Source organism: Pempheris klunzingeri, chromosome 17 (genome assembly GCF_042242105.1).
Source record: "Pempheris klunzingeri isolate RE-2024b chromosome 17, fPemKlu1.hap1, whole genome shotgun sequence".
NCBI classification, from domain to species: domain Eukaryota; kingdom Metazoa; phylum Chordata; class Actinopteri; order Acropomatiformes; family Pempheridae; genus Pempheris; species Pempheris klunzingeri.
In genome coordinates this window covers 2,298,961-2,324,625 of record NC_092028.1, presented here as the reverse complement: position 1 = coordinate 2,324,625, position 25,665 = coordinate 2,298,961, and the positions used below count along the sequence as shown (strand labels likewise).

The 25,665-nt window shown below is 42.6% G+C and overlaps 1 protein-coding gene across 1 annotated transcript; it reads left to right on the top strand.

Annotated features, from left to right (window-relative positions):
* The first annotated feature begins 14,853 nt into the window (after nt 1-14,853).
* On the top strand, nt 14,854-17,214 carry LOC139216282 (serine/arginine-rich splicing factor 4-like). The gene is made up of 2 exons (XM_070847373.1): nt 14,854-14,981; nt 16,047-17,214. The coding sequence occupies exons 1-2, from the start codon at nt 14,854-14,856 to the stop codon at nt 17,212-17,214; spliced, it is 1,296 nt and encodes a 431-aa protein (XP_070703474.1).
* Nucleotides 17,215-25,665: the final 8,451 nt, after the last annotated feature.

The following is a 25,665-nucleotide window of genomic DNA, read 5'->3' as shown; positions in this document are numbered from 1 at the left end:
AACAGCCTTTCTTTTAAATTGGCACATTGGACACATGCACAGTACAGTGACACAGTTTTGTTTCCTCCTTTAAATGGCACTAGCAGGGCTGAACGTCTTGTTTCATGACTCTTTAATACACTATCAGCCCAGTTCTGGAGGGACACTGCTAAAAGTTTGTGCTCAAATGATGACAAATCTTTCACAGCACAAGAGTAAAATGTATTTTAGCTCTCCAATTATAGGGAACCCCCGTCCACCATGACAGAATAAGTGTTTATATCTATTATAATGGAACACACCTCTCTGTTATTTGTTTTTCCAGGTGAGACGCGCTCGATGAATATGTAGAAACCGGTCGTCCCTCTTATCGATCAGCCAGCTCACATCTCCAGGCATGAAAATCAGCAGTGACAAGGCTGGGCCGCCCACCGCACCGATCCATCACCTCTCATTTTATGACTCCCACCTCCAGATCAATACAGCCTGCCTGTGTGTGTGTGTGTGTGATTTATGTCTGCTCAGTCTGATTCAGAGTGACAAAGCACTTCAGGAGAGTCAATAAACAGCAGAAAACAGTGCGCTGATAAATGTGTAATAATGCTGTTGGATTTATCAGCAGTCAAATTCTGAACAGTTAGAATAGTCACACGTAAAACTGCTGCGGTGTCCTGCAGAGTATCGTTTAAACGTGGCTCTCATGTCCCTGGTTATGTTTTGTGGTCTGGCCCAGTCATTGTTTCAGGTTTTATTTTGTAGTAATCCTGCCTGGCTTTTCCTCACTTCCTGCTCTCGCCCTTGTGACTGTCTGCACCTGTCTTCACTTCCCTCGTCAGCCTCCCCTTCATAAACCTGCCCCGATGCTTTATTCTTTGTCAGGCTGTCTTCAGAGTTTGGTTGGTGGCCGTCCCTGTCCTTATGTCACCTTCATCTGCCTGCTTTATTTGGACTGAAAGTTTTTTGTCTTTTGTTTTGTTATCATTAGGTTTTGGAAAATCTGTGTCATCGTGGTTACTGATCCTCAACTGTGACACAGGGATGGTGAAATATATCCAGGACAAAGTCTGATGTGTTATATTTCAATAAATATGTGAATGGATGTTGTCTTTTAACCAAAGGCTTAAGTTCTTGCCATGGCTGGCGTCTGGCTGGCATCATTGTTTGGCTTTTGCAGTCGTTTGTATGACTGAACATTTTTGTCAACTTCTGCCTGCGTCGCTCCAACAATTCCTGTTCCTTCAAGTAATCAATTTCTATTTCAACAATTTTTTCCATTTTCTTACCCAGAATGCCGTAGAGGCAATCATCTGAAACCCAGAGACACCACAACGGTGCTCTGACACATTCTTTTACCTGTTCATCTTACCTGTAAACCACAAAATCAATCCACTTGTGAGATTGGTTCATTTTGGCTGCTGTGCTTTAGAACAATGAAGCCAAAATACCCATAATACCTTGCTTTCATTAAAACCTTAAAGCTGACCTCATTGACTTCCTCGCGCCCGATGAAACACGTGTTATGTATTACTCTGGAAAGGAAGGAAATGTTTTCATCATTTAGAAAACATCAATCTAATCATCCACAAATCACCTATTTAATGTATTGAACAAATGCAAAAATCTTAGTTGCTTTCTACCTTTACGTCAGTGTGTAATTTGTTGGCTTTTAAGCTCCGAAAATAGAGCTGTGAATCACTTTGTCTGTGAGACGATAAATCCCCTCTCTGGCCTGAAAACACACACAAATACACACACATCTGCACACACACACACACACACACATATTTCTTTGCTGTGTTGTTGGATAGATGCCCCTGACAAGATTTCCCATTGGATATATGGGACCATCTGTGGGTTCGCCCCAGCTTTGTTTGCCGTCTGAATTAAATCCCGGCACCAACCAGTAGATCACGACGTCCGAGTTAACACAGCTCAGAGCAGCAGCCGCCTGCAACACAATACACCCCAGGCAGCACCAAGTACAGCAACACAGCCCTGCTACACACCACGGCTAACTTATCTTCAAGTGCATTCTCAGGATCTTAAATGTCAGGGACAAACAAACTTTAAGCACCTTTTATTGTTCGTGCTTTGTTTCACTTCCTGAGTTTTGGGTAGAATGAGGGGAAGGATTCATGTAGACATGATTATCCAGGTGTTTTTGTCAGTAGAAATCAAAACTATCTACAGCTGGAATATGTTAGTTGCAGGTGTTTCCCTGCACGCTGATTTAGAAGATTCAGAAGAAACCCCAGCAGAATAGTATCTTTTGAGTCAAACCAATCCGCTGCTGTCTTGAAAGGCGACTCAAAGGTTTGTAGCTTCTTCAGGTAGTTTCCATTGCCACAGCTTTTGACTAAAATATTTGTGAATGGCAACTATTGTATGATCAAGGTTAGGGAGAGATTATGGTAATGGTAAATAAACTATGGTCTTGATTCAGTCGACAAAAAGTATCTAAGAAATCTATTCTATCTATTCAGTTTTGTCAACTAGTAAAATTGAAACGCTGATGTGAAACTCTGAGGATTAGAATTGATTGTTGTTTTGCTGTAGTCAACCTTCATGTATTTGTAAAACCACACATCGTAGCTCCTAATTAGTTAGTGTGTCCTTGCAGCTAATTTTCGCTCATTTTTACGGTGGCCCTGAGAGCTTCGTGCTCTCAGCAACCAGACAGAGCGAACATACAAAACACAAGCAAGTTTAGAAAATATCAAACATGCAGCAGAGTGAGAAAACAACCAAATATAGAGCCGCTGTAGGACAGGCAGTGCTGATAGTTGCCAGATATTTTAGACAGTGTGATTTTAAAAATTGAACATAATTAGGAGTTTTACAGAATTGTTCAAGTTTGACATCCGCGTCTGGAAATATGGCTGCTATTTGCATGTGTTTGTGTGCGTGAGAGAGAGGGAGACAGAGAGAGAGAGAGGGAGAGAGAGAGAGAGAGAGAGAGAGAGAGAGAGAGAGAGAGAGAGGTAGAGGGAGACAGAGAGAGAGAGAGAGAGAGAGAGAGAGAGAGAGGGAGACAGAGAGAGAGAGGTAGAGGTAGAGGGATTGACTCCCCTCCAGCTGTTCCTCAGTGTGTCCTGTGGGCTGTTACAGGACTCTACTGATCCTATTAGGACTCACACACACTCATTAGAGGGGAAAATGACTCCTCTCTCCAGATTACACACACACACACACACACACACACACACACACACACATACACACACACACACACACAGTGTGAATTCAGTCTCTGGGCCAAATTAAAGTTGACATTTTTATCGAAGACACACAGAGAAAAAGATGCCTGAACTTGAGCATCACATTCGGTTCTGAACGTTATAATTTTGACCATGAAAAGCAGCTAAAAGTCAGAGATCAAACCTACCTGTAAACACATTTATAGCCTTGTAAGTATGGATAGTAGCTCATAGATGTCCCACGATTATCAAACCACTGCTTGATCATTAAATTTCACAGTAATTAGATGGAAGTCACAAAATGCTAATGAGACCGATCTGCCAGCCACGAGGTGTGCTGACATTTTCAGAAAAAAGTTCGGTTGTGTGACAGTTGGGAAAAGCTGCATCAACATATCATGACGGTCTGGCCACAGTCAGCACCGGTGTCTGATTGGCTGGCTGGTGCCTTACACCTACTATAACTGGTTATGAAACAGTCTCAGTTTAATACTGATGCCTCCCTATGACCCACATATGTATACGAGTATATCAGCAAGAGGTCTGACTATTTTGGCTGTTTCTATTTTGCAATTTTAAATGTCTGCTACCAGGTCCAATTCCAACAAAACTATTTTTTCCCTCTCTCCCTCGTCCTCCTGGGGCTTTTGGTATGACTGGTCTTAGTAGACATTAGCCAGGAGCAGCTCAGGGGCCTAGCTCTCCTCCTAGGGTCCATGCTGTGCCGCCTGCATAGGCTGGTCTCACAAGATGGTCAGGAGATGCCACGGGAAGTGATCAAGGTCCGCTGCTCTTAATCTAAAGCCCACACTTCATCTTGTAATATATATCTCTATTTTTCTAAGATTTGTGCTCAAATGCAGCTGTTACTGCAGGATACATTACGCCAAAATCAACACCAAATGAAAGTTCCATGTAGCTGCTTAAAATTAAAAAAAGTGGAAGTGCATTCAAGACCTTCTGTACTATAAATCAAAGTTTCCAAGTGTTATCAGCAAATAGTACCTGAAGTGTCAATAGCAAAAGTACCTGTTTGACTATCACCAGCGATGTGGTAAACATGGAAGTTGTCCTAACATGTGTATGAAAAGTGAACCCGTCTTCACTCCCAACTCATCAAATACAGCAGCTTGGTCAGAGGCCCGATGCTTCAGCTGTGACGCTGGAAGTCAAAGTCACATGACAGTGACACGTGAAAGTATAAAGAGCGATAAATGTGGGGAGCAGGTCCGGATGGATACACTGAAACCAATAGTCAGCCCTGGCTTCTTTTTAATTTAGATATGTAACTTTTCAACCCAAATCTGAACCGAACCAAGTAGTTTTGCTGTCTAAACCTAACCAAACTGCGGCTATCTCGCAACATGTATTATTGTTACCATTACGACCAAGGTTACCTGACTATTGTTACCATGAAACGAAGGACACTTTGTCCCGTCCAAACGTCACAAAATGTGAAATGTTTCCCAGCAAGCTTTATTTTGAAAGTCTAACCGGACATTAGATATATTCATTCTTCAGGAGAGGGAGAGTCTGTACATCCACACAGGAGAGGTATGTGCGATAAGCTGCTATTCTCCGTCCGCCCACCAGATGCCCTCTCAGACTCTCCCACCTGTCCCAGTCACCTGAGTCCACATGTGCCTGCTTGTCTGTGTCTCATTCTCCAATCAGTTTATACACCAGCCTCTTTTCTCAGGCCGCTGCCAGATCACCAGTGTTGGTGATGGTCCATCTCCTCCTTCATGTAGCTGCCACCTGCCTTGTTCTTGTGGATTCTCAGCTACGTCCGTTTCAGCCTTTGTATCATAGTTGGACTAGTAACTGTTCCTGTCTCATCAAAATCCTGCGAACTGAAAATGTGCTTGGACGTTACTTACAGTCAACAGTTAAAATCTTAGCGGACCTTTGAGATGAGATTATTTTGTTAGAGAACAGGTGTCTCTCACCTGTGTGTTGAAGGGTAAGCAGCTGTACACAGCTGAGCCCCTGGACACCTGTACTGAGAGCAGCCACAGGGAACAGCATGCATGCTGGTTTGATCATAAATTTGAGTCTGAATTGGAAGATGCATAAATGAATAAGTACGTGATCAACCAACGTGACATTTTTTAGCACTGTTGTCTCACAGCAAGAAGGTCGTGGGTTCAAATCAGCTGGCCGGCAGGTTGTCGGTTTGAACCTTGAACTTTTCTGGGTGGCACAAAGATCCCAGATTGGTGAGGGGCTGACACAAACATAAACACTGCTGTTTTCCTCTTCAGTCCAAACCCTTATTGTGAAAAGGTTGCACACTGTGTTTCCGACAGACAGGGGTCCTGGCAGCAGGTGGAGGTTTGGATGGAGGTGAATGGTGTTCATGGGAAATCCCATCACATGGACGTCTTCACCACAGACTAACATCTGGACTCTCTGCTGGAGGCGTCAGAAGTGAGGAAACACACTCACTGCTCCTGACTCTGGACTCTGGTGTCACATTTCTACCTGTGACACACACACACACACACACACACACACACACACACACACACACACACACTCTACAACAGTTGTCCACAGAGCTGACATTTGAATGCTGTCAGCGGCTCAGAGCGACCTTGGCTCAAATTGAGTGCAGCCTGTGAACTAAAGTGGGTGTTGTGTTTAATCAAAGTCAGCAGCTCGGCTGTGTGAGTGTGACTCTATAAGACTGACATCAGGTTTCATGGTTCGACACTTTGAGGCTGCAAAAACTGAGTAGCAGTGGTGGAAGAAGTACCACTTGTTAACCCTTTGTTAAATAAAGTAAAGATATGCAGATGTGGCGCAGATGTTTATTATTGCAGATGTTAATTGCAAGCACTGTGTTTCTTAATTGTGCCCCTGACAAACACCCCCCATATTATCATAAAGAACTACTGCTGAAACTAGAGACACTAGAACTACACATTTTAAATGGTAAAAACTAAACTCAAACAAACAAACCAACTAAGTGTCAAACTGACCAGTTGAGATCTTCCACAACCCTCCAGCCCAAAAGGTCATCTTGTTCATGGCTAACAAGTGATGCAGTAGTATTGATATGATCCCATGACGAAGTGTAAGTGTTACCTTGATGTGAAATAACCAGTGCTTCCAGAAAAATCACAGATTGGTCGAATTGGAAATTTGTCCTGAGGGTGGCGATACAGGACAGCTTTTCTCAGGATTCATCCTCAGGGAACCGTGAACATCCACAGGACATTTCAGATATTAGTGCTGGATCCAACATTTAAATTCTCCTCATTCACTGTCCATACTGTAAACACATTTACAGCTCAGTGATCATCTGAGAATAAGCTCTTCCTCTGAATTCCCTGAGGAAACACCATAAACAGACTCTCACTGGGATCGCTCACTGTTTGATTCCCTCAGTGTGTGTTCACTTGAATGGTCCGAAACGAGAAGATGAGGAATATTCATGATAAAGTCCCAGGTTTGAATCCTCTCCAGGCTAACAGATACAGATTGATGGTGTGACATTGTTAAACCAGCAGGGTGTTTTAAAGCTGGTCCAGACTCAGGCTTCAGCAGCCCCAACCTGTTTGAGTTTCTGTTGAATTAAATCCACAAGTCTCACACTGAGACTCAACAGGCGTTGCTGATTATTTTGGGAGCATTGCAGATGAATAAATGCTTACCTTGTGTTGTTCGGGCAACAAAATACATCCACTTTGTGCATGTACTGTGACTCAGTACAGGTGAGAGGTTCCAGTTATACATATAACTATGTCTCCGAACCTTTTTCCATTCTATCTTTTCTCATTTCTTTATTTGTGGCGTCCTCTCCTTGCTTCTTCCCTTTTTATGCTGATCTGAAAGTTTGAATGTCCCCAAAACTGGAGGCTCTTGCAAGGTTTTCACTGACAATAAAACTATATTCTGTACTGAGATGGATGTGGGTTTATTAATGATGAGTGATCAATCCCCAGTGGTGGGAGAAGTATTCAGACCACTGCCACACTGCAAAACTTCTCTTTTTTCCAGTACAAGTCCTGAATTAAACATTGAAAATTGAATCTTACTTGAGTAAAAGTATTTAGGTATAATCAGGAAAATGTAGTCAGAGTATTAAAAGTGAAAGTACTGCATGCCCCCTGTGCCTGTTGTACTGTCCTAGATTCTATCAGTAGATTATTGATCCTCATCACTGATGGAAAAGCAGGATTTCACTGTTGGAGCTGCTTGGAGCTCATTTTGAACTATTTAGTATCAGACTGCAGCTGATGATTCTTTTCATTCTGGATTCATCTGCTGTTTATTTCCTCCATCAGTCCACTGATTGATTGGTTTGGAAAAATAATGAAAAATGGCATCACAATGAGCCCAAAGCGACTCCTTCACGATGCTTGTTGTGACAAAGCATTTTAAAATAACACTTAATTTGCAAAGTGACTAAAGCTAAAAGTAAAGTACAATATTTCCCCATGAGATGTGGGGGAGTAGAAGTGGAGAGTGGTATGAAAAGAAAGTACATGTACCTCAAATGTGTCCGTCACGCCTGAATTAAATGTCATTGAGTCCTGCAGCTTATTTACATCTCTCACCTCTGTATCAGCACTTACTCATTCATTTCATCACTAATACTGCTTCACTTTAATTGTAGTACACTACGATAGAGCACTTTTAGCGGCACCACCGTGCTGCTGCTGCTTTTACTTGAGTAAATTATCTAAATCCCTCTTTACTGTTGTTGGTCACCTTGTTGGGCATGATGCCCCCTCTCACTCTCAAAAATAAATATATAAGATAAATAAATAAAAAACGAACAGCAGTTTGCAGTGAAAATAACCTGCGAATCAATTCCACGCTCAGCAGATTCCTCCTGGTTGTGTTTTTCCAATTAAGTGTCTGGATGGGTGCATAGAGGGAGGAGGTGTCTGAGGAGAGCTAAGTTGTTTATTTTGGCAAGTAAATGACATTTATGCAAATTCCCTCGGGATGGATTGCTGACAGAGGTGTGTGGCGTGTCGATGCAGACGTTTTAACAATCAGTGTGCTCCTCTGGACTTCATTATAGAGGTTGGATTAAGTGACGGTGCAGCTGCGGTGCTGAGCCTTCTACTACATGACGCAGGAGCTGAATGAACCATGTAATGTGCCAGTCGGAGACGGCAGAGCCACGTTCTAAAGGCTAAACTACAGAACAGGTTCATCGGTGCCGTCTGAAGCATCAGGACACAAACTGTAACCATGATAATGTCACATGCTTTGTAGAACCATGTTGGCCTCCGTCCTGACGGTGCAGTCAGAGTGGATTCACATTCACATCTGTGAGACCCATTCACGTCCTGTCGATACCTGATCCATCTCTTTCAGTCTGACTGACCGTTCACATGTAAAATCACAAGGTTCTACCATTGTTGGTTTGCTTCTCCATAAATGCATCACGACTTTCTGCAGGCTTTTGTCCCTCTGCATGCAGCTGGTGTCCCCCACTGCCTATGTTAGTGCATTTGGTTTGACTGCACTTCAAGACTATTTGTAGTAGTTCCAAAGACAGTGGGTCGTACTATGTGTCGTCTAACCGCATCTAAAGTCAAAAGTGTTTGTACCGTGCCCACAGTCAAAGGCAGGCGGAAAGGCCTGCTGTCACAGCATCCTCCTGGCGGCATCCCACTGTTTTCTCTGACTTCACTGGCTAGTGAGTTTATTCACGTGTTTTTATAATGTTTAGGAAGAATTATTTGACCTACAGGAGTTTCACTGCAAAAACTGAACAAAGATAGACTTACCTGTCAAGGAGGTTAATATTACAGCTGACACAGACTGTCAAGATGAGGCGCTCATTAAAAAAAGGAAAAAACTGTGAAAAATAAACAATCTGACCATTTTCATAAGTCTGATGGGAGAGTGTGAGAGTATGTGACCGATGAATGAATCAGCTGTGCCTGAAATCAAACCTGGATGAGCTACACAGGTTGTTTTTTTTAACCGTATTTTTATTAGGTTTTTTTAAGGAAAACAAGGAATACAAAAGCAAAATCAGAACTGGGCGTACAAAGGGCAGCAAAATACAATGCTAGATCACTACAGCATCACAATCCAACAAGGTTTCAAGGTGGAGGTGAGTGGACCACTGTGGGCATGTTAGAGTGTCCACCTGGTTGGGCAAGACAATCTAAGAATGGTTGCCAAATGGTGTAACATTTATTTAAATTATCCATCACGCCGTATCGGACTTTCTCCATGTGCAATAAACTAGTTAGTTCCATTAACCACGCCTTGAACTGAGGGACAGTGTCCGATTTCCAGAGTCTTAAAATCAGTCTCTTAGTGATTACCATTCCATACATGATGGTGCTCTGCACCGAGAGGCAGTGGTTTTATAGAGACAGAGAATGCTACACAGGTTTTTCATCTTCGTCTATAAGAGGATGAGGGCTATTTTCTCTTGGGGAAACTTTCCCAACAGGACTGATCTTTCTGTAAAAACAGGTGAGGGGTTCTCTTATAATCAGAGTCATTGACTATTCAGGCCAGTGTGGTGGTGAATCATAGCTGAGCGTGTTCCCACTTGGAGCTGGCAGAAAAGGACCTCCTCATGATTGGCCAGAAGAGTTTGTATTATGGTATGGATCAGGGCTGCTGCACTCATTTCTCATGCCAAGGAACTTTTCACATGCAAGGAATTTGTCCTGGCACTTTGTCGCATAACAATAAATATAGTAAGAGAGAAAAAAAAACTTCTGCAAGCCAAGAGTCTGAAATGTAAAATAGAATTTTACAACAAGAAAATATGACTGTGGCCCCAAAAATCTCCATCAGTGAGGTGGGACAGGTTGTGTGTGTTAATAGATTTTAGTTTGTGATGATATGTTCAGATATTTTAGTACAAAAAGCGACCTGAAACCTGTGCGTCAGCTTGTGGTGGAGTTTTTCTGCCCCCTAGTGGTGAAACAAACTTCTCATTCAGCTTTAAGGTTAAGGAAGGTTGAGGGGAGTGTTTATTCTCAGATACAGGTGAACCTGAATGTTTTTTAAGAGAATGAGATCAGAAAAGAGACGATGGCAGTCAGACGGCTTGTTAATCCTCTCTGTGACCAGCTGCTGACTTCTATAAGCTGCACAGGAGCTCTGTGTTTGCATGAATATCAGTCCATCTGCCTGTCTGTTGGGCTGTCGGCACACTATAACTGTATTCAATGTGTGTGTGTGTGTGTGCGTGTTTGCAGCCAACACCCCAGCTCATCCCTACTTTTTCCTGATTTCCCCTCGGTAAAGAACTGTGGCTGTGTGCTGACCTGCAGCTCATTATACCCTCTGCTGAACCTCCTCTTCATGCTTCCCTCTCCTAATCTAATGGGACTTTCTGTCTGTCTATCTGCCTCCGCCAGCCATCCGTATCAGGTTTCCACCAAAATGACTTTCTGAAGGCCAATACCAGTATTTTCATTATCTTAAGCTATTATCTTCAACTGGTTTATGCCAAAAGTTCCTCCAAATCAAATATGTTTCTTTAAGAAATTTCATTCTTGTCAAAGTAGAGAAGGCCTCTGAATCTGAATTTCAGCCATAATATATTAATATATGTATCAGTGTGACTTGGGGGCTTGTGCAAGGACATTTCAAGTCTGGGTGGAGGAGGTTAAAATAAACCAGTGTGACACAAACAAATGTAAACTACAGATGCTAACTACATGTTGCCTGCTGTGGGTTGATATAAAACACCCTCAGACAGTGTGGATGGTTTTAATTGGTTCCACATAAATCTTATTAACTTTAAAAAGGTTCTTGGGAGTCCAAAGAGAGTATAAACATTTAAGAGTATGTGCTGGTTTTGGACAAATTCAGGGTCATTAAGAGTTATGGTCACAACTACATCAGAGCTGCAGTGGATGACATGCCCATAGTTTGGCCTGCAGCTAGTCATTCTGAACCTGTTCTTATTCCCCGGTTGTCAAATACCGTTGTCTCGCCCTGCTGGCACCCTTCCACGGCAATATTACACGCTCAGGGCAACTACTTCTGCTGTCGAGTTACCGAACGGTTCTCATTCGCAGGTTGTCATATTGATGCCCTTTTAGTGTCTGCATGCGATGCACTATCCCCTGACCTTTCCACAGGCAGACCGAACATTTGTCGTCATAGTAACAATAATAAATACATGGTTAATTTTTTAAAACGGTCAAATTTAATTTTTTGTCTGCCTTCATCGTCTCACACAGATGCAGGTGCTTTGGTCAGCAGTGTTTGAGGACCCAGGGATGAGAATGGTCCATTATTTCTGTACCTCACCAAAGTTCATCAAAAGGTCACAAAAAGTCCCAACTTATACTAAAACAAAGTCAGAGAATGGTGTGATTACAAGTCATAAGTCACACGATTAGGATCATTAGGAGTCACCATCTCTGCACTGGTTTAATAACCAAACACCTGACTAACAGAGCAACATTACAATCCCAAGAAAATGTTGGAGCAGCTTTAAGTATGAAGCTTAAATAGTGTCAACAACATGCTGGCCAAGAGAAGATGATGCTGCAGTACCATGTGTGGCCTACAGGGGGTAACAAACCAGTGGTTCCTCTGTCATCAGCACCATGAGTATGTTACAAAATTATGACAGTATGACTTTCTGCAGATGGCTTTATATTTGTACAACCACATCTCAGTTCTGTTTTCCTGCCTCAGAGCACCAAGTGTAGACACTTTGACACCTTCAACTGCCACATAATAAGATGATTGTGTAGTGACCTGAACACAGTGTAGCTCCAGGAATCAATCCGGCCACATACACCATCAGAGAGCGCGGCGGCACAACAGGCCCATGCTTGCACTTCAAGTCGCTGAAGTCATAATTTAATTTCACAGCTGCTCTGCTTTCATGGGATACAGATGAGCTGTTTGTCTGGTGGAACGGGACCTGCAGCACCTGCTGCCCCGTCTCGTCCCAACTCGCTCCGACTTGACTCGTCTATTGAGCTCCACAGGAGCAAAACTTTTGCTTGAGCAGGGTGGGACCAGTGTCAGCTCAGGATGGACCAATACGTCAGCATCAATACTGTTGTGGAGGTATCAAGGATTTAGAGCCTTATGATACTCAGATCAGATACTTAAAGTTATAATCTCAAAGATTTTCAGTTGAATAAATGTCTGTTCAGTCATGAACTAATGAGCTAAAACGATGGTGACTGAGCCCTCTAATGAAAGACCTCACATTTGCAGTATTCTTTGGTATCATGAACTGTGTGTCGAGAGGAAATTCCCTGGAAAAATCCCAAGCAGTGTTCATCACCCAGCAGTGCTTGGTCTGTCAGACTGAAGCATGAAACTTCAAAAACAAATGCAACTTTTGCTGAAGTTAAACTCTCTCACTCTCATATGTCCCTTTTACTCTGTTCATTGTTTCACCTTATCGCTCCACTGACACATTCAGTATCAGTATTTTCGCCACTTGTCAGACACGTTAATTCCATTACAGTATTTGCTGTTGCATATGAGATGTATATAAATATGATGTAACATAACAAATTCAAATTCAGGAGCACATTTTCACAAAGTGAATGCTGCCACAACCAGCCCCACATGCTCCTCTTCCTCTTTTGAGGTTTTAGATACACAAAAGTATCAGCAGACCAGAGCTGGTTCATTGTTTTACTTTTTTTTTTTTTTGTCAATTCTGTTTATTGAATTTTACATATAAAAGTAGCAATTACAGTCATACATTCAATAACGTATAGCTATTGTAATTCAGAACAAACAACAAACACCCCCCATCTGACAGGGCAACACACCAAACAAAGCAGTAAGCATATTAGGAGTAACACTTCTCCCGGTGACCTTCGATAATGTGTCAAAGAATTCAGACCAAAATCTTTTCAAAGAGGGACAGCACCAAAACATATGTGTATAATTTGCTGGACTTTGTTGACATCCATCACACAGAGGTGACACTGTTTCAAACATTTTTGCGAGACGTACTTTGGTGTAATGAGCTCGGTGTAGAATCCTGCACTGGGTGACATTGTTTTACATTTTTAAAAGTAAAAAGCTGCAGATGGATGATGCCTGGTGATGACGTGCCTCACTTACATCTGTTTCTTGACGTCATAGTGACTCAGTTTACCAGGTTTTCATTGCATTGCCGTGTCTAAAAAGCAGTCTGACACAAAAACTTTACCTGTCCTATCTCACACAGACACACAGTGACACTTCCCTTGACATGCAAACCACAAGCATTCAAATTCACTTCAGTTTTTAGTTTCTTTTTATTAGAAATGGGAGTCAAAGATAATGATAATTTGTCTGATTTCAGGAATTTTTTTTGTATAAAGTGTCTACTGATGACTTTTGCTCTCAAAAACCATCAGAAGTTTGGTTGTCATGATCCAACAAGTCCAGCAGGAGGAAACTTGTGCTTTAAATAGGCCAAGGATTCTATTTAAGGGAGAGCAAATCATGAGGGGAAGAAAAATGACAAGTGAGATGAATGACAGGATGAATTCATCACCAATAGATGGATGGAGGCACAGGAGTATATAGCGTGAAAACTACATTATAGTAAAACAAGAGTAAAAAAAAAGAGTGTGTGAACTCCTCAGAGACCAAACTAGGAGACTGCACAGGAAAAAGAACATTCATTTCTGAGTAACTGGATCCTAATTACAGCAGCTTTGACACAGCTGAGTCAGAGTAAAGCTGCAAACCAGCACCGCGTCTTAAATCCCACACTGGTGGTCGTTTGTCTCAAAGACAGCCTGCCTCATGTCCTGTCCTCTAAACAGAGACGTAAGGACTGGCAACATGAAACTGCCATCAAAAGTAAAGAAAGTTATGTTAAGTTATTCAACCCCCACTGCAAATTAGGTGTCTTGGTAAAATGTACAAACTTCCAGCTGTGTTCAATGAACAACTCAAAACAACAACAACAACTGAAATAGCTCAACACAACTAATATTACAGGTGGTTTCTCCAAATTCAACACAATATGCATCTTTTAATGACTTCTGCAGGCTCAAAGGTATTCAACCCCCTGAATAGAATCCCCAAAAAGAGCACTCATCAGATACAACATCTGATTGACTGACTCAAGCACACCTGATGCAACCAATCAAGGGCCTTATTGGAAATAGAACACATCAAATGCTCAGACTGGTTGGGGGTTTGTTCACAGTGACGTTTGGTTGCATGTTAGAAATGTGGGTAAGTCAAGAGAATCGTCCAAAAAGTTAAGAGATCGTTGTCTTGCACCAACAAAGAAAAGGATACAAAAAGACAGCGAAGCCACTGAATGTTCCTACAGGTGCTGTTGGAGGCATAGTTCACAAGTTCAAAGCTAAAGGAACACTGGCTGCAGGTGGACAAAAAGACCTGCAGTAAGACTTGGTGGCAGCAGTGACTGAGGTTTCAGCTCCTACAGTGAGGTGCATTCGAAACGCTGAAGGCCTCTAGAGTGTGACTCCAAGACTTACACCACTACTGACCCAAAAGACCCAAAAGTCGGCTCCAATATGCAGGAAACCATATAAATAAGCCACAGAAGTTTTGGATGCTGTTCTGTGGAGTGATAAAAAAAAACTGGACCTTTTCAGATCTATGAATCAGCGGCATGTCTGGAGGAGGAAGAATGAGGCGGATGCTGAAGAGAAAACCGTGCCCACAGTGAAGCATGGCAGTGGCTCAGTGATGCTCTGGAAACCTGCAGCGTTTGGAGGCTAAGATGGATTCAATCAAGTATCAGGAAATCATAGGAGTGAACGTTAGGCCATCTGTGAGGAAGCTGAAGCTTAGGAGTCACTGGACCTTCCAACAGGACGATGAGCAGACCTCAAAGTCCACCACGGCTTGGTTACAGAAAAACTCCTGGAAGATACTACAGTGGTCGTCACAGTCGCTAAAATGCTAAATCCAATAGAAAATCTCTGGTGGGATTTGAAGAAGGCGGTTGCAGCACACACACACCCAAGAATATTAGAGCTGGAGGCTGTTGGCCATGAGGAAACGCTGTCAGAACCTGGTGTGTGGCTCTGCATCACGTTTTCAGCAGGTCATACTATGTACTAAAGACGCTTGTCAGGAAGGGGTTGAATAATTATGAGCCTGCAGAAGTCATTAAAAGTGACATATTGTGTTGAATTTGGAGAAACCACCTGTAATATTAGCTTTATTGAGCTATTTCAATTGTTCCTGTTTGAGTTGATGATTGAACACAGCTGAAAGTTTGTACATTTTGCCAATACAGTAATCAGGGCAGAAATAAGTTCTGAGCACCAAGATCCATAGCTGGATTAACGGCAAGCTGCATGTGTGATAAGATCAGTGGTAAAAGAAGCGTTCAGAGCCTCCACTGTGAAGGTAAAAGTAGTGATACAACAAAAATACTAGGTAACAGAGTGTAAAAAGATACTTTTCTGTTTAATTTGTTTAGTAAATGCTCTAGAGAGGAATTTCTGTAGCTTGAAACAAGAAAAGTTCAACTAAAATTATGAAAAATATATTTGTAGAAAATACAAGAAACAAGTTTAATGGCATTTCAAACAGGCTGGAATAGTTTTTACAACACTAACAGATTTTATCTGACTAAAATAGGGGTTAAGGACTGTGATTATTCATTAGGCAGATGATGCAAACTGCTAATATGGTTTTAAAGTAAAATCTCTGTAAAATAATGAGCGTTTGATAAAGAAGGAAATAGTCTGAAGCTCGGACAGCAAGGCTAAAGTTTTAAAACTGCAGTCTCCACTTGGTGCACATGCAAAGTCGGCCATTACAGTAGAGGCACAGGTGATTGATGGCTGCAGCTCTGGTGAGGGAGAGGGAAGGAAAGTGACAGACGAGGGACAGAACCGGAAGGCAGATAGATCGTCCTTCTGCACTCCCAGAGCTCTGAGGAGGTGGAGACTCACCTAACAGGAGCCAGGACAGAAGAGTCGGGACAGAAGAGCCGGGACAGAAGAGTCGGAGCAGGAGAGTCGGGACAGGAGAGCCGGGGCAGAAGAGTCGGAACAGAAGAGCCGGGACAGAAGAGCCGGGACAGGAGAGCCGGACCAGAAGAGCCGGGACAGAAGAGTCGGAACAGAAGAGCCGGGACAGAAGAGCCGGGACAGGAGAGCCGGACCAGAAGAGCCGGGACAGAAGAGTCGGAACAGAAGAGCCGGGACAGGAGAGCCGGACCAGAAGAGCCGGACCAGAAGAGCCGGGACAGGAGAGCCGGGACAGGAGAGCCGGAACAGGAGAGCCGGGACAGGAGAGCCGGGACAGGAGAGTCGGGACAGGAGAGTCGGGACAGGAGAGCCGGACCAGGAGAGCCGGACCAGGAGAGTCGGGACAGGAGAGCCGGACCAGGAGAGCCGGGACAGGAGAGCCGGACCAGAAGAGCCGGGACAGGAGAGCCGGGACAGGAGAGCCGGGACAGAAGAGTCGGGACAGGAGAGTCGGGACAGGAGAGCCGGACCAGGAGAGCCGGGACAGGAGAGCCGGACCAGAAGAGCCGGGACAGGAGAGCCGGGACAGGAGAGCCGGAACAGTAGAGTCGGGACAGGAGAGTCGGGACAGAAGAGTCGGGACAGGAGAGTCGGGACAGGAGAGTCGGGACAGGAGAGTCGGGACAGAAGAGTCGGGACAGAAGAGTCGGGACAGAAGAGTCGGGACAGAAGAGCCGGACCAGAAGAGTCGGGACAAAAGAGTCGGAACAGAAGAGTCGGAACAGGAGAGCCGGACCAGAAGAGTCGGGACAAAAGAGTCGGGACAGGAGAGTCGGGACAGAAGAGTCGGGACAGAAGAGTCGGAACAGAAGAGTCGGGACAGAAGAGCCGGGACAGAAGAGCCGGGACAGAAGAGTCGGGACAGAAGAGTCGGAACAGGAGAGTCGGAACAGGAGAGCCGGGACAGAAGAGTCGGGACAGAAGAGTCGGGACAGGAGAGCCGGGACAGGAGAGCCGGGACAGGAGAGTCGGGACAGGAGAGCCGGGACAGGAGAACCGGGACAGAAGAGTCGGGACAGGAGAGCCGGGACAGAAGAGTCGGGACAGAAGAGTCGGGACAGGACATCCTCACCTTCACCAGTGACCTGAACGTTTGAAAGCTTCCTTGCATCAAAAACATCTTGTTAAGTATTAAATAATGAATAAATGCTATATATGTTACAAGGAACGATCTCCCCAGGAGGAGAGGAGTGAAAGCTGGGAAAAGAGCTAAAATAACCCAGCTGGTACTTCAGGCTGCTACTAGCTAACGTCTGCTGCTCACAGGAAGGTCAGCTGGATGATTTGGGAGTGTTTGTACCCACGTCTTCACCTGGCTTCATCACACTACTGCTGCTGACCAGATGAAGCTAAAGACTATGAAAATATATTTCTAAAACAAGATGACAGTCAAATAAACTATTCAAATATTTGATTATTCGGATACCATGACCCATCCCTGAGGTGCAGTCTGTCATAATGATGTGCAAAGCAGTCAGTGTGAGAGTCCTAAATCACTACAATCACTTCATGAAAGAGGTTCACTCAGAGACTCACCAGATGGTTCAGAGGAGCTCAGCTTTCCGCTGAACAACGGAGATGAACGCTGGTTTTTAATGACCTTTAAGTCTTTTTAATGCATCTGCAGTTCAGTGTTACTCTTGCAGGGTCTGATTCCAGCAGGATCTGTGGGTTCATCATGCACTGTTAGCAGAACTGTACAGATTCAGGAAGTCACTCAGTTCAGTGCGTTCACCCAAAAGATTTGTTCTGTTTTAACAAGTTGTCCACGAACAACACAACACAACACAACACTATCTGTCACGTCTCTCAGCTGAGTCACGGCTAGATTCTACAAAATAGCATCAAACTTTCCTGAATCTTTCTGCACTGTGAAACAGCTGCGGGTTTTTCTCAGTTTCATCAATATTATATAGACAGAAAAGTACAATCAGAGTGAAGAATCAGACTCTAAAACATATAGTGGAGTCGACATGAGACAATGCTGCTCATTATATGGCATCAAGGAAAAGTAGAGAGACGTTAAATATTGAGAATATCAGAAACTCTCAGGGGGAAAAATCTCAGGATGGTTAAAATATTTTGAGAAAAACGTCTTCGTGGTTTGAGATTAAACTTGAAACATTATGTGATAGACATTTTGTTCTTGATCTACTTTGTATTTATTCATCTAATCTGACCTTGGATTACAAAATTACATCTTTTTCTTTACTTCTTTTTCTATCCAAATGATCTCCTTTATTGTGGCCCCAGTGCTCCAGTGAGGATTAGAACTGTTGCATCTTTGGGCAGAGACATGTTAGTGTCAGTGCTGAAAGCATCAATCCAGCCTTGGAAGTTGCTGTGAGTCTCTGCAGCTTTCATGAAAAACCTCACTAGAGAGGTTTCATCTCATTCTTAATCCTTTGAGTTTCAATTGAAATTCACAGGGACCATTACCGCCCGGGGGCCTCATTCCAATTCAGAGTCCAAGCGTCCCGCCAGGAACTCCGGCATGAAGCGGGCCATCCTTCTTTTCTGAAAGGACCTCTGTCATATGTCAGGATTAGTCAGGCGTTGAGGCGGACCTTGTTATTGAAAAACTCACCTGTCTCACTCGCCTCACTCTCTCCTGCCATCCAACTACCTGATCTCCAGGAGAGGGAAATGTTCAATTTCAGTGATATTTTACTTTGTAATGAAAGTGTCAAGGGGATGTGAAGGGGAAGGAGAAGATGCACATAAATCCCTGCCTTGGGAAAACAGGGTGGCGTGCACATACGTCTGTGCCGGTCCGACTGCTCGGTGAGCCGATGTTTTATTCACTGTCTGCGTTCACCTCTCTGCTTTTTGACGCAGACGAGGCCGGTCCTTCAACTGGCAGCTCTGCCTTTGGTTTTTTTTTTTGGTTTTTTGCCTTCAGCTAGAAGTTCTGTTCATACAGTTATTCTAAGTCCCCTCCAGCTTGATTTCACAAAGAAAAGACAAAAGCAAATGTTTTTTATTGGGTACTAGGATTGGAAAATGAGTCTGTAATTTTTTAATGATCTGCTGCCTTAAAAAATCAACCTGGTAAATAATTAACCTGTAAAACATAATCTTGCACTGTACATTTGCAAATATGGCAAATTGCTTCATCTACATCCTTCGGTCTGTCAGTTGCTGCATCAGAAATCCAGACTAATGAGATATTCAGTCGCTGTGTGAGATTTTCTAATATGTCAGAAAACCTTAGAATGAAACCAATAGTGTGTGAAGTGCATACTATTTTCAGGGGAAATATTACAGCGTGCATTCACCGGTGTTAATATGCCACAATGCAATGCAATAGTGATGACAACAGAACAATGACAGACAATGATGGACAGGAACCAAGGCTGCAGTGGAACAGCATAACCAGCACTTCAATTTAAGTATAGGCCCAAGCTTAGGGTTTCATTTAGCCAGGCATCGTATCTTTTAAATTAGATAGCTATTCAGGTTCCCATGGTTCTGTGTCTCCAACCAGCGAGAGGCTTCTCAGGACGTAAAGTGATAATTACACACTAAGCATTGTGTCTGAAAAGATGTATACGACATGAATCAATCAATCAGTCAATCTTTATTCACACAGCACCAGTTCATAGCAAACGTTATCTCTAGACACTTTGCATAAAACAGCACGTCTAGACCAAAGAGAGACCCAACGATTCAAGAATTCAAAATTAAGGATTCAAGAAAACCACAAGAGCAGCACCAGGCAACAATAGCAAAGGAAACATGCATCATGTCTGTAGTGCAGAGTATGTGATTTCTAAAATACAGCATTTTATACGATTTTTCACAACATGATTGCATATGTGGTTAGTGGGGTCTCCACCTCTCTTACTAAGACTTACTACTCCAACATCTGCATGTTAAATATATAGCTGGGGGCAGCAAGCGATTAGCTTAGCTTAGCATAAACACTGGAAACAGGGAAACAGCTATCCTGGCTCTGTTCAAAGGTAACAACACCTACAGTCTCACAGATACAATACATCTCATTTGCATTAATGGTGTAAGACTGTACATTGCATCCTGTAACAATCTCTGATGCTCACAGCCAGACTGGACATTCTAAAATTCTAAAATAAAGTATTGAGCAGATAAAAAGGAACCTAAAACAAACTGCTAACTAAAAACAAGAAAACCACACAAAAGGACTAAAAACAGAACAGTGATAGAGATAATCAAACAAAAACCCCTTTTTTCCTGCCTTTTGTGAAATGCATGCTGGGATACTGAAGGGTTGCGGTGACCACGAACAGCAAAAAGCAGGTAAATCTTTGTTCAGTTCCATAATGACTCTAAGAAATTGCTGTAAATTTACGGTGAAATTTCAACAGTAAGATCCTGCTATGTTTAACAGGGTTACCCTGTATAATAACAGTTTATAACATTATTTTACTGTATTATTACTTCAAGAAAAGAAAACAGTAATTTCTTGTATTTTATTTATGTTGGTAGGGGTTGTTATATGGGTATGCAATGCCTTGAGACATATTAATAAAACACACATTATCACACACACACACAGCGCAGACACTTAAACGGACGGCAACACGTACAAGCAAACATGTGGGCTGTTTAGAAGCGAGGTGCCCACCAGCAGAGGAGGAAAAGGTTCCACATATAGGAGGAGAAACACACAACGTTTCCCTGTGTCCTCCAGTTGTGTGGCAGGGGGAGTGCAGCACCTTAACACGTTTAATTAATATCCAGTGTATGTGTTGAAGTAGCCTGCACTTTGCAGTAAATATTATAGATTAATATCGATTATTGACGGAAATAAACATAATTACCTTTCAACCAGGCCTGGAGAGACAGGCAGACAGGCAAGAGTGTGCTCTGTTCAGTCCAGCTGAACAGAGCCCAGCAGTAAACTTCTCTGTTTCTTTCATTTGATCAGTTAATGAGAGAGAATAAACACCTTGTGATAAAGAGTGTTAATAATAATAATAATAATAATAATAATAATAATAATAATAATAATAATAATAATAATAATAATAATAATAATAATAATAATAATAGCTGCTTGAATCTTTCTAGAATGTGAAAATTGAATTCAGATAATTCATTTAATGTATTACTGCTTTTGTTCTAATGTTGTTTTTTCCCTTGCAGTTCCTGTCCAGCAAGAAGACTCAGAGGGGGGTACAGTAAAAAATGTATCTAGTCCAGGATATCCTACAGTACCTGCAATTATGTTTCCATGCCAGATTTGTGGACATCAATGTAGGACTGTAGTGGCCTTTGGGAAACACGTGCATTCATAGCAATACCCCCAACATAGCTTTGAAGTGTTGCATCTCTGCCTGCACAAGAAGCTTCCTCAAATTTGCTAGCTTGAAATTGCATCTTTACAGACATCACAAAGAACCTCCTCGGTCACATCTATGCTCTGCAATAGACCTTAAATGTCATGTAGATCTGTGCAATGCAAAGTGTAATACAGTGAGCCAGTTTTATTCACATTCACAACCTTAATAAGGTGACCTTTTTGCACAGGGTTTTGGCAAGGCAGTGCAATACTTGTTCTTGTTCTTGTTCTTGTTGATACTTTGTTCAGTTTCAATAAAGAGACGTGGTTTGAGAAGACACTTTGAAGTTTTATTATTTGTCTTGGCATTTTAAGTTGCAGTTTCAAAGGCTATGTTTCTTTATCACATTAAAACATGGTGTTTATAACATGACATGCAAGAAGTAATTTATCAAATCACTAGGTTTAGAAAAATAAATGTATTGCCTATTTTGCTAGAAGGAAATGAATTAACAACAAGGTGTAGTATTTTGCTGAAATTCACAGTTAAAAGCTGCAAATATACGTCTTAAGAAAAAGCGTAAATAAACGGTAATGAACTGCTAATCTTTTCAACAGTACTTTCCTGTAAAGGTTTAAAATAACAGCTTTTTGCTGTATTTATACTAACAGTAGTTAACTGTAAATTTCAGCAACAACAATATACCATTAATTTTACAGTAATTTCCTGGCAACCCTACTGCCAGTTGTTTACCGTTTTTTAACAGGGGGGATTTCTAAGAGTGCACAGTCTGAGCCGTCCTCGTGTGTTTAAACCCAGCAGACAGCCGATTGGTCAATTTCAATTACAGCCTTCCTTATCAGCCCTCAGAGAGAAGGATCTCTGCTGCTGATTGGACGGGACGTGGCTTCATTAGCTGATGGGGAAACGCAATCAGTCCTCACTTTCTACCTGTCTTTATCCCAGCTTGTGCATTCTGTTTGTGACATGTCAGTGTGAAACCAGAGTGGACGCAGTGAAGCATGAGCACAAATAAAGTGAGAATGCTGGAGAGAAAAGAGACAAGGGAAATGTGTGTTTGCATCAAGGATCAATAGCTAATCCTGAGCTTAATCTGGTGTCTCTGGTTTAAAGTGTATCTGTCCACCCTCCCTGCTGCCGGCTGCTTCCTTATGAGGGGAACAACATCGTCTGTGTCTGACAAAAAGCTGCAGTGATTTAGGAGCTAATGGCTCCGCTGGAGGAGAGTCGGCTCACAGAGAGGAAGCCAGAAGGATGGCTTATCTCAGACTGGAGAGAAGAAAGAGGGAGAGGATGGTAACCACACAGAGCTCTGACGAGTCTCTCTTATACATTCACACTGTGAGCAAGAGGAGCACTTCACCGTCTGCTTGCTTATGGCACACGTGGAAATCACAAATTATTTTACAGAACAACTCAAGGTCCACTTTCTCTGGAGCTGTCAGCCACATCACACTGCACTCATCAGCAGGAGGAATTAGACAAGACATGTTTTCAAAGCACTTTAAGGGGCTTCTCGTTGTTGGCCTAACAGTTCTGCAGCAAAGTTCATTTCTGACCTTGAAAATAGTAGTTTTGTAGTCAAAATTAGTCGCTTGATGACCTTCGTCTCACCTGACATGCTCTGCCCCTCAGTCATTCACCGTAAAGTTGTGTCAGGTTGGACATGGAGGGTTTTTAGCATCTCTAATTGGCATTTCTAACCGTCTAACTCTACTGTGGCTGGAAAGACTGAGAATATGCAGCAGAATATTCTTCCCTGCTTTTCTCTACTCTTTGACAGCAATCAGGAGATTTCTCTTTCTGTCCTGGTTTCAGAACCCGTCAGGTTGTAAAAACCCTGCATGAGCCTCCTGAACCTCTTCCTGTTAAACCCCTGAGAGGCTCAGGAACTATTATCTAGAACATTATGACTAAAAAGACTAAATGAGTTGTATGTATAAATATCTACTCTTATAAAATAAGATATAACATATTTTTCATTCGACTGCATGCTGCATTTTGTTGTAAGCGGTGGAATATCATCCAGCAGCGTTCACTCCTGGAAGAATAGTTTTTCAAGCAGACACCCCCATCAGCAGGGTGACCTCCCACCAAAACCAATACAAATGATTGCTAGAAATAGATCCGTTTTATGACGTGACAGCCTTATGGTTAAGATCTGGTTATATTTAGCCACAAAATGACTTGGTTGGGTTAGATAAGATATTCCTTTAGTACTTTGAAGGAAATGGGAAACAGACAGCTGTTGTTTTATTTGGAGGCCATGTTGAACAGAAGTCTGAAGTGGCTCTAGACCAGATCCAACAAACTTTAGCACTGGCCATGAATCACGAGGTGCCGATTCGTCCAGTAGAAACATATTTCCTGGATACTGTTTCTTTCACATACGTGCATGGATACTCGTACTCGCTCTCCCACACATGTATCTCTCCCTCCCTCTCATATTATCTTTGGGTCTGTCTCTCCTCAGATCCAGAGTCAACGCTTCAGTGCTCAGACTCATCCCCCCGCCTCCTTCGTCTCCATCAGCCTGCTGTTTCAGCCCGGCTGCAGCTTGGAGGAATAACTCACCCACCGGCCCACAGTAATATCAGGCTGGCTATCGATTAGGGGGCCGGCCGGGGAGAGATGTACTTCTTCAAACACAGACAGAGATGGAGCTGCTTTATGTGGATGTGTTGGAGGGAAGCCGGAGTGCTGCAGTGTTAAGGAAGAGCCGTTAAATAGCTGCCATCCTGATGTGGTGGATCACCATGTGCTTCATGTGGCCCTCTTAAGTTTTAGCTTTAGTTCACATTCAGCTTGTAATTGTCTTTGTTGTCTTTGTACTGTTCCCATAAGAATATGAAGCAGATCTAACAGGCAACAATGGATCTTTTTTTTTTTTTGGCAATAAACACTTTTGCTTTAGGAAACAACATGATCAACTCTATCAATCAATCTTGAGTTAAAGATCCAAGAATAGAAATATTATTTCAGGTGTCTAATGAGCATCACAGCCTAACAAGGTAAGATAAATGGTTGCCAACATGTTAAAGGTTACAGAAACTAGTTTTCAGTATAATCAACTACTTCCATGTGCGTTCTGTTAAAACCAGGTGCTCTTTTGGACAAATGTGAAAAGGTTCTGGTATAATTTGACTTAAATTGGACGTTATACATTTTTAATCTCGACCCCTGCAATCACAACGTAAGTCACATGGGTAGATCAAAATGAACACAACCACGCATTTCCTAGCAATCTGAGCACGCTGATGAATTCACACACAGCCTTTGATGGTGGAAACAGAAAAACGTGATGCAGACACGGTGTTGTTGAAATGTTAGTCTCTCTGCAGATTGATCAGTGTGCTCCAGCGTCCTTTAGGCCTCTGGATATTATGTCCTTTTTTAATTCAATTTCAATTTTTAATGTCACCAAAGTTTTACAACAACAGTATCAACAGCACAACAACTGACTTCCTCTCACACATTAAAAATGTCTAAAATGATCGAATGGCTCCAATCCAATGCTCATCATTTTACAGCGTCTTGTAATGTTTGTGTGTTGAAAAAAGTCAATCTGGGTGCATCATGTGACCTGCAATACCATGTGTGGCCAATACACCACAGGTACGTCACAGTAGCGTCATGTGGACGGTTACATTGACATTTTGGATGCACCGATTCCATTTGCTGAGTGATTTATATCACCTGAAAAACTCCAAAACTATCTCTTTAAATGCCCCCTAAAATGAATTTTCTCCTCACCCGTCACTGCATGTTTGTTTGTTGTCACTTAACTCCAAAATTCAATCTTTAGATCTGTTTACCTGAATTAAAGCTGCACCCTGAAAGCTTGTTTGCTCTAATGTCATATTTTATCATGATTAATATCTCCTTGATACCACAGCAGACACTCGTGCAAAAACACAAACAAGCATGTTTTTAAACGAAGATAGACGCACACATCTGAACTCACTCCACAGGTCGCACAGTGAGGTTCGACCGTGTTCAGTCAGGGTCACACGTGGCCTGACTCAATGTCATCTTTGTCAAATCCTGAGGCTTCATTAACCTTGGTGGGTCTTAGTGCAAAAAACAAATCAATAAAGGGAGTCATCCTTAGCCGTCCGTCACCTTCCCTCCTTTACGTCTCCACGGATAGCGAAGGACAGGAAATTAGCCGCGAGTTAGACGCCAGAGTAGTGATTGTTTTCAGGGCAGAAACACACACACACACACACACACACACACACACACACACACACACACATAGGT

Bases quoted from the DNA above. Each gene is read 5' to 3' on its own strand.
- LOC139216282 (XM_070847373.1), top strand. From the start codon at position 14,854: ATGGATTCAATCAAGTATCAGGAAATCATAGGAGTGAACGTTAGGCCA. The intron at 14,982-16,046 runs GTTACAGAAAAA...CTCACCTAACAG, and splicing joins TCAAAGTCCACCACGGCTTG to GAGCCAGGACAGAAGAGTCG.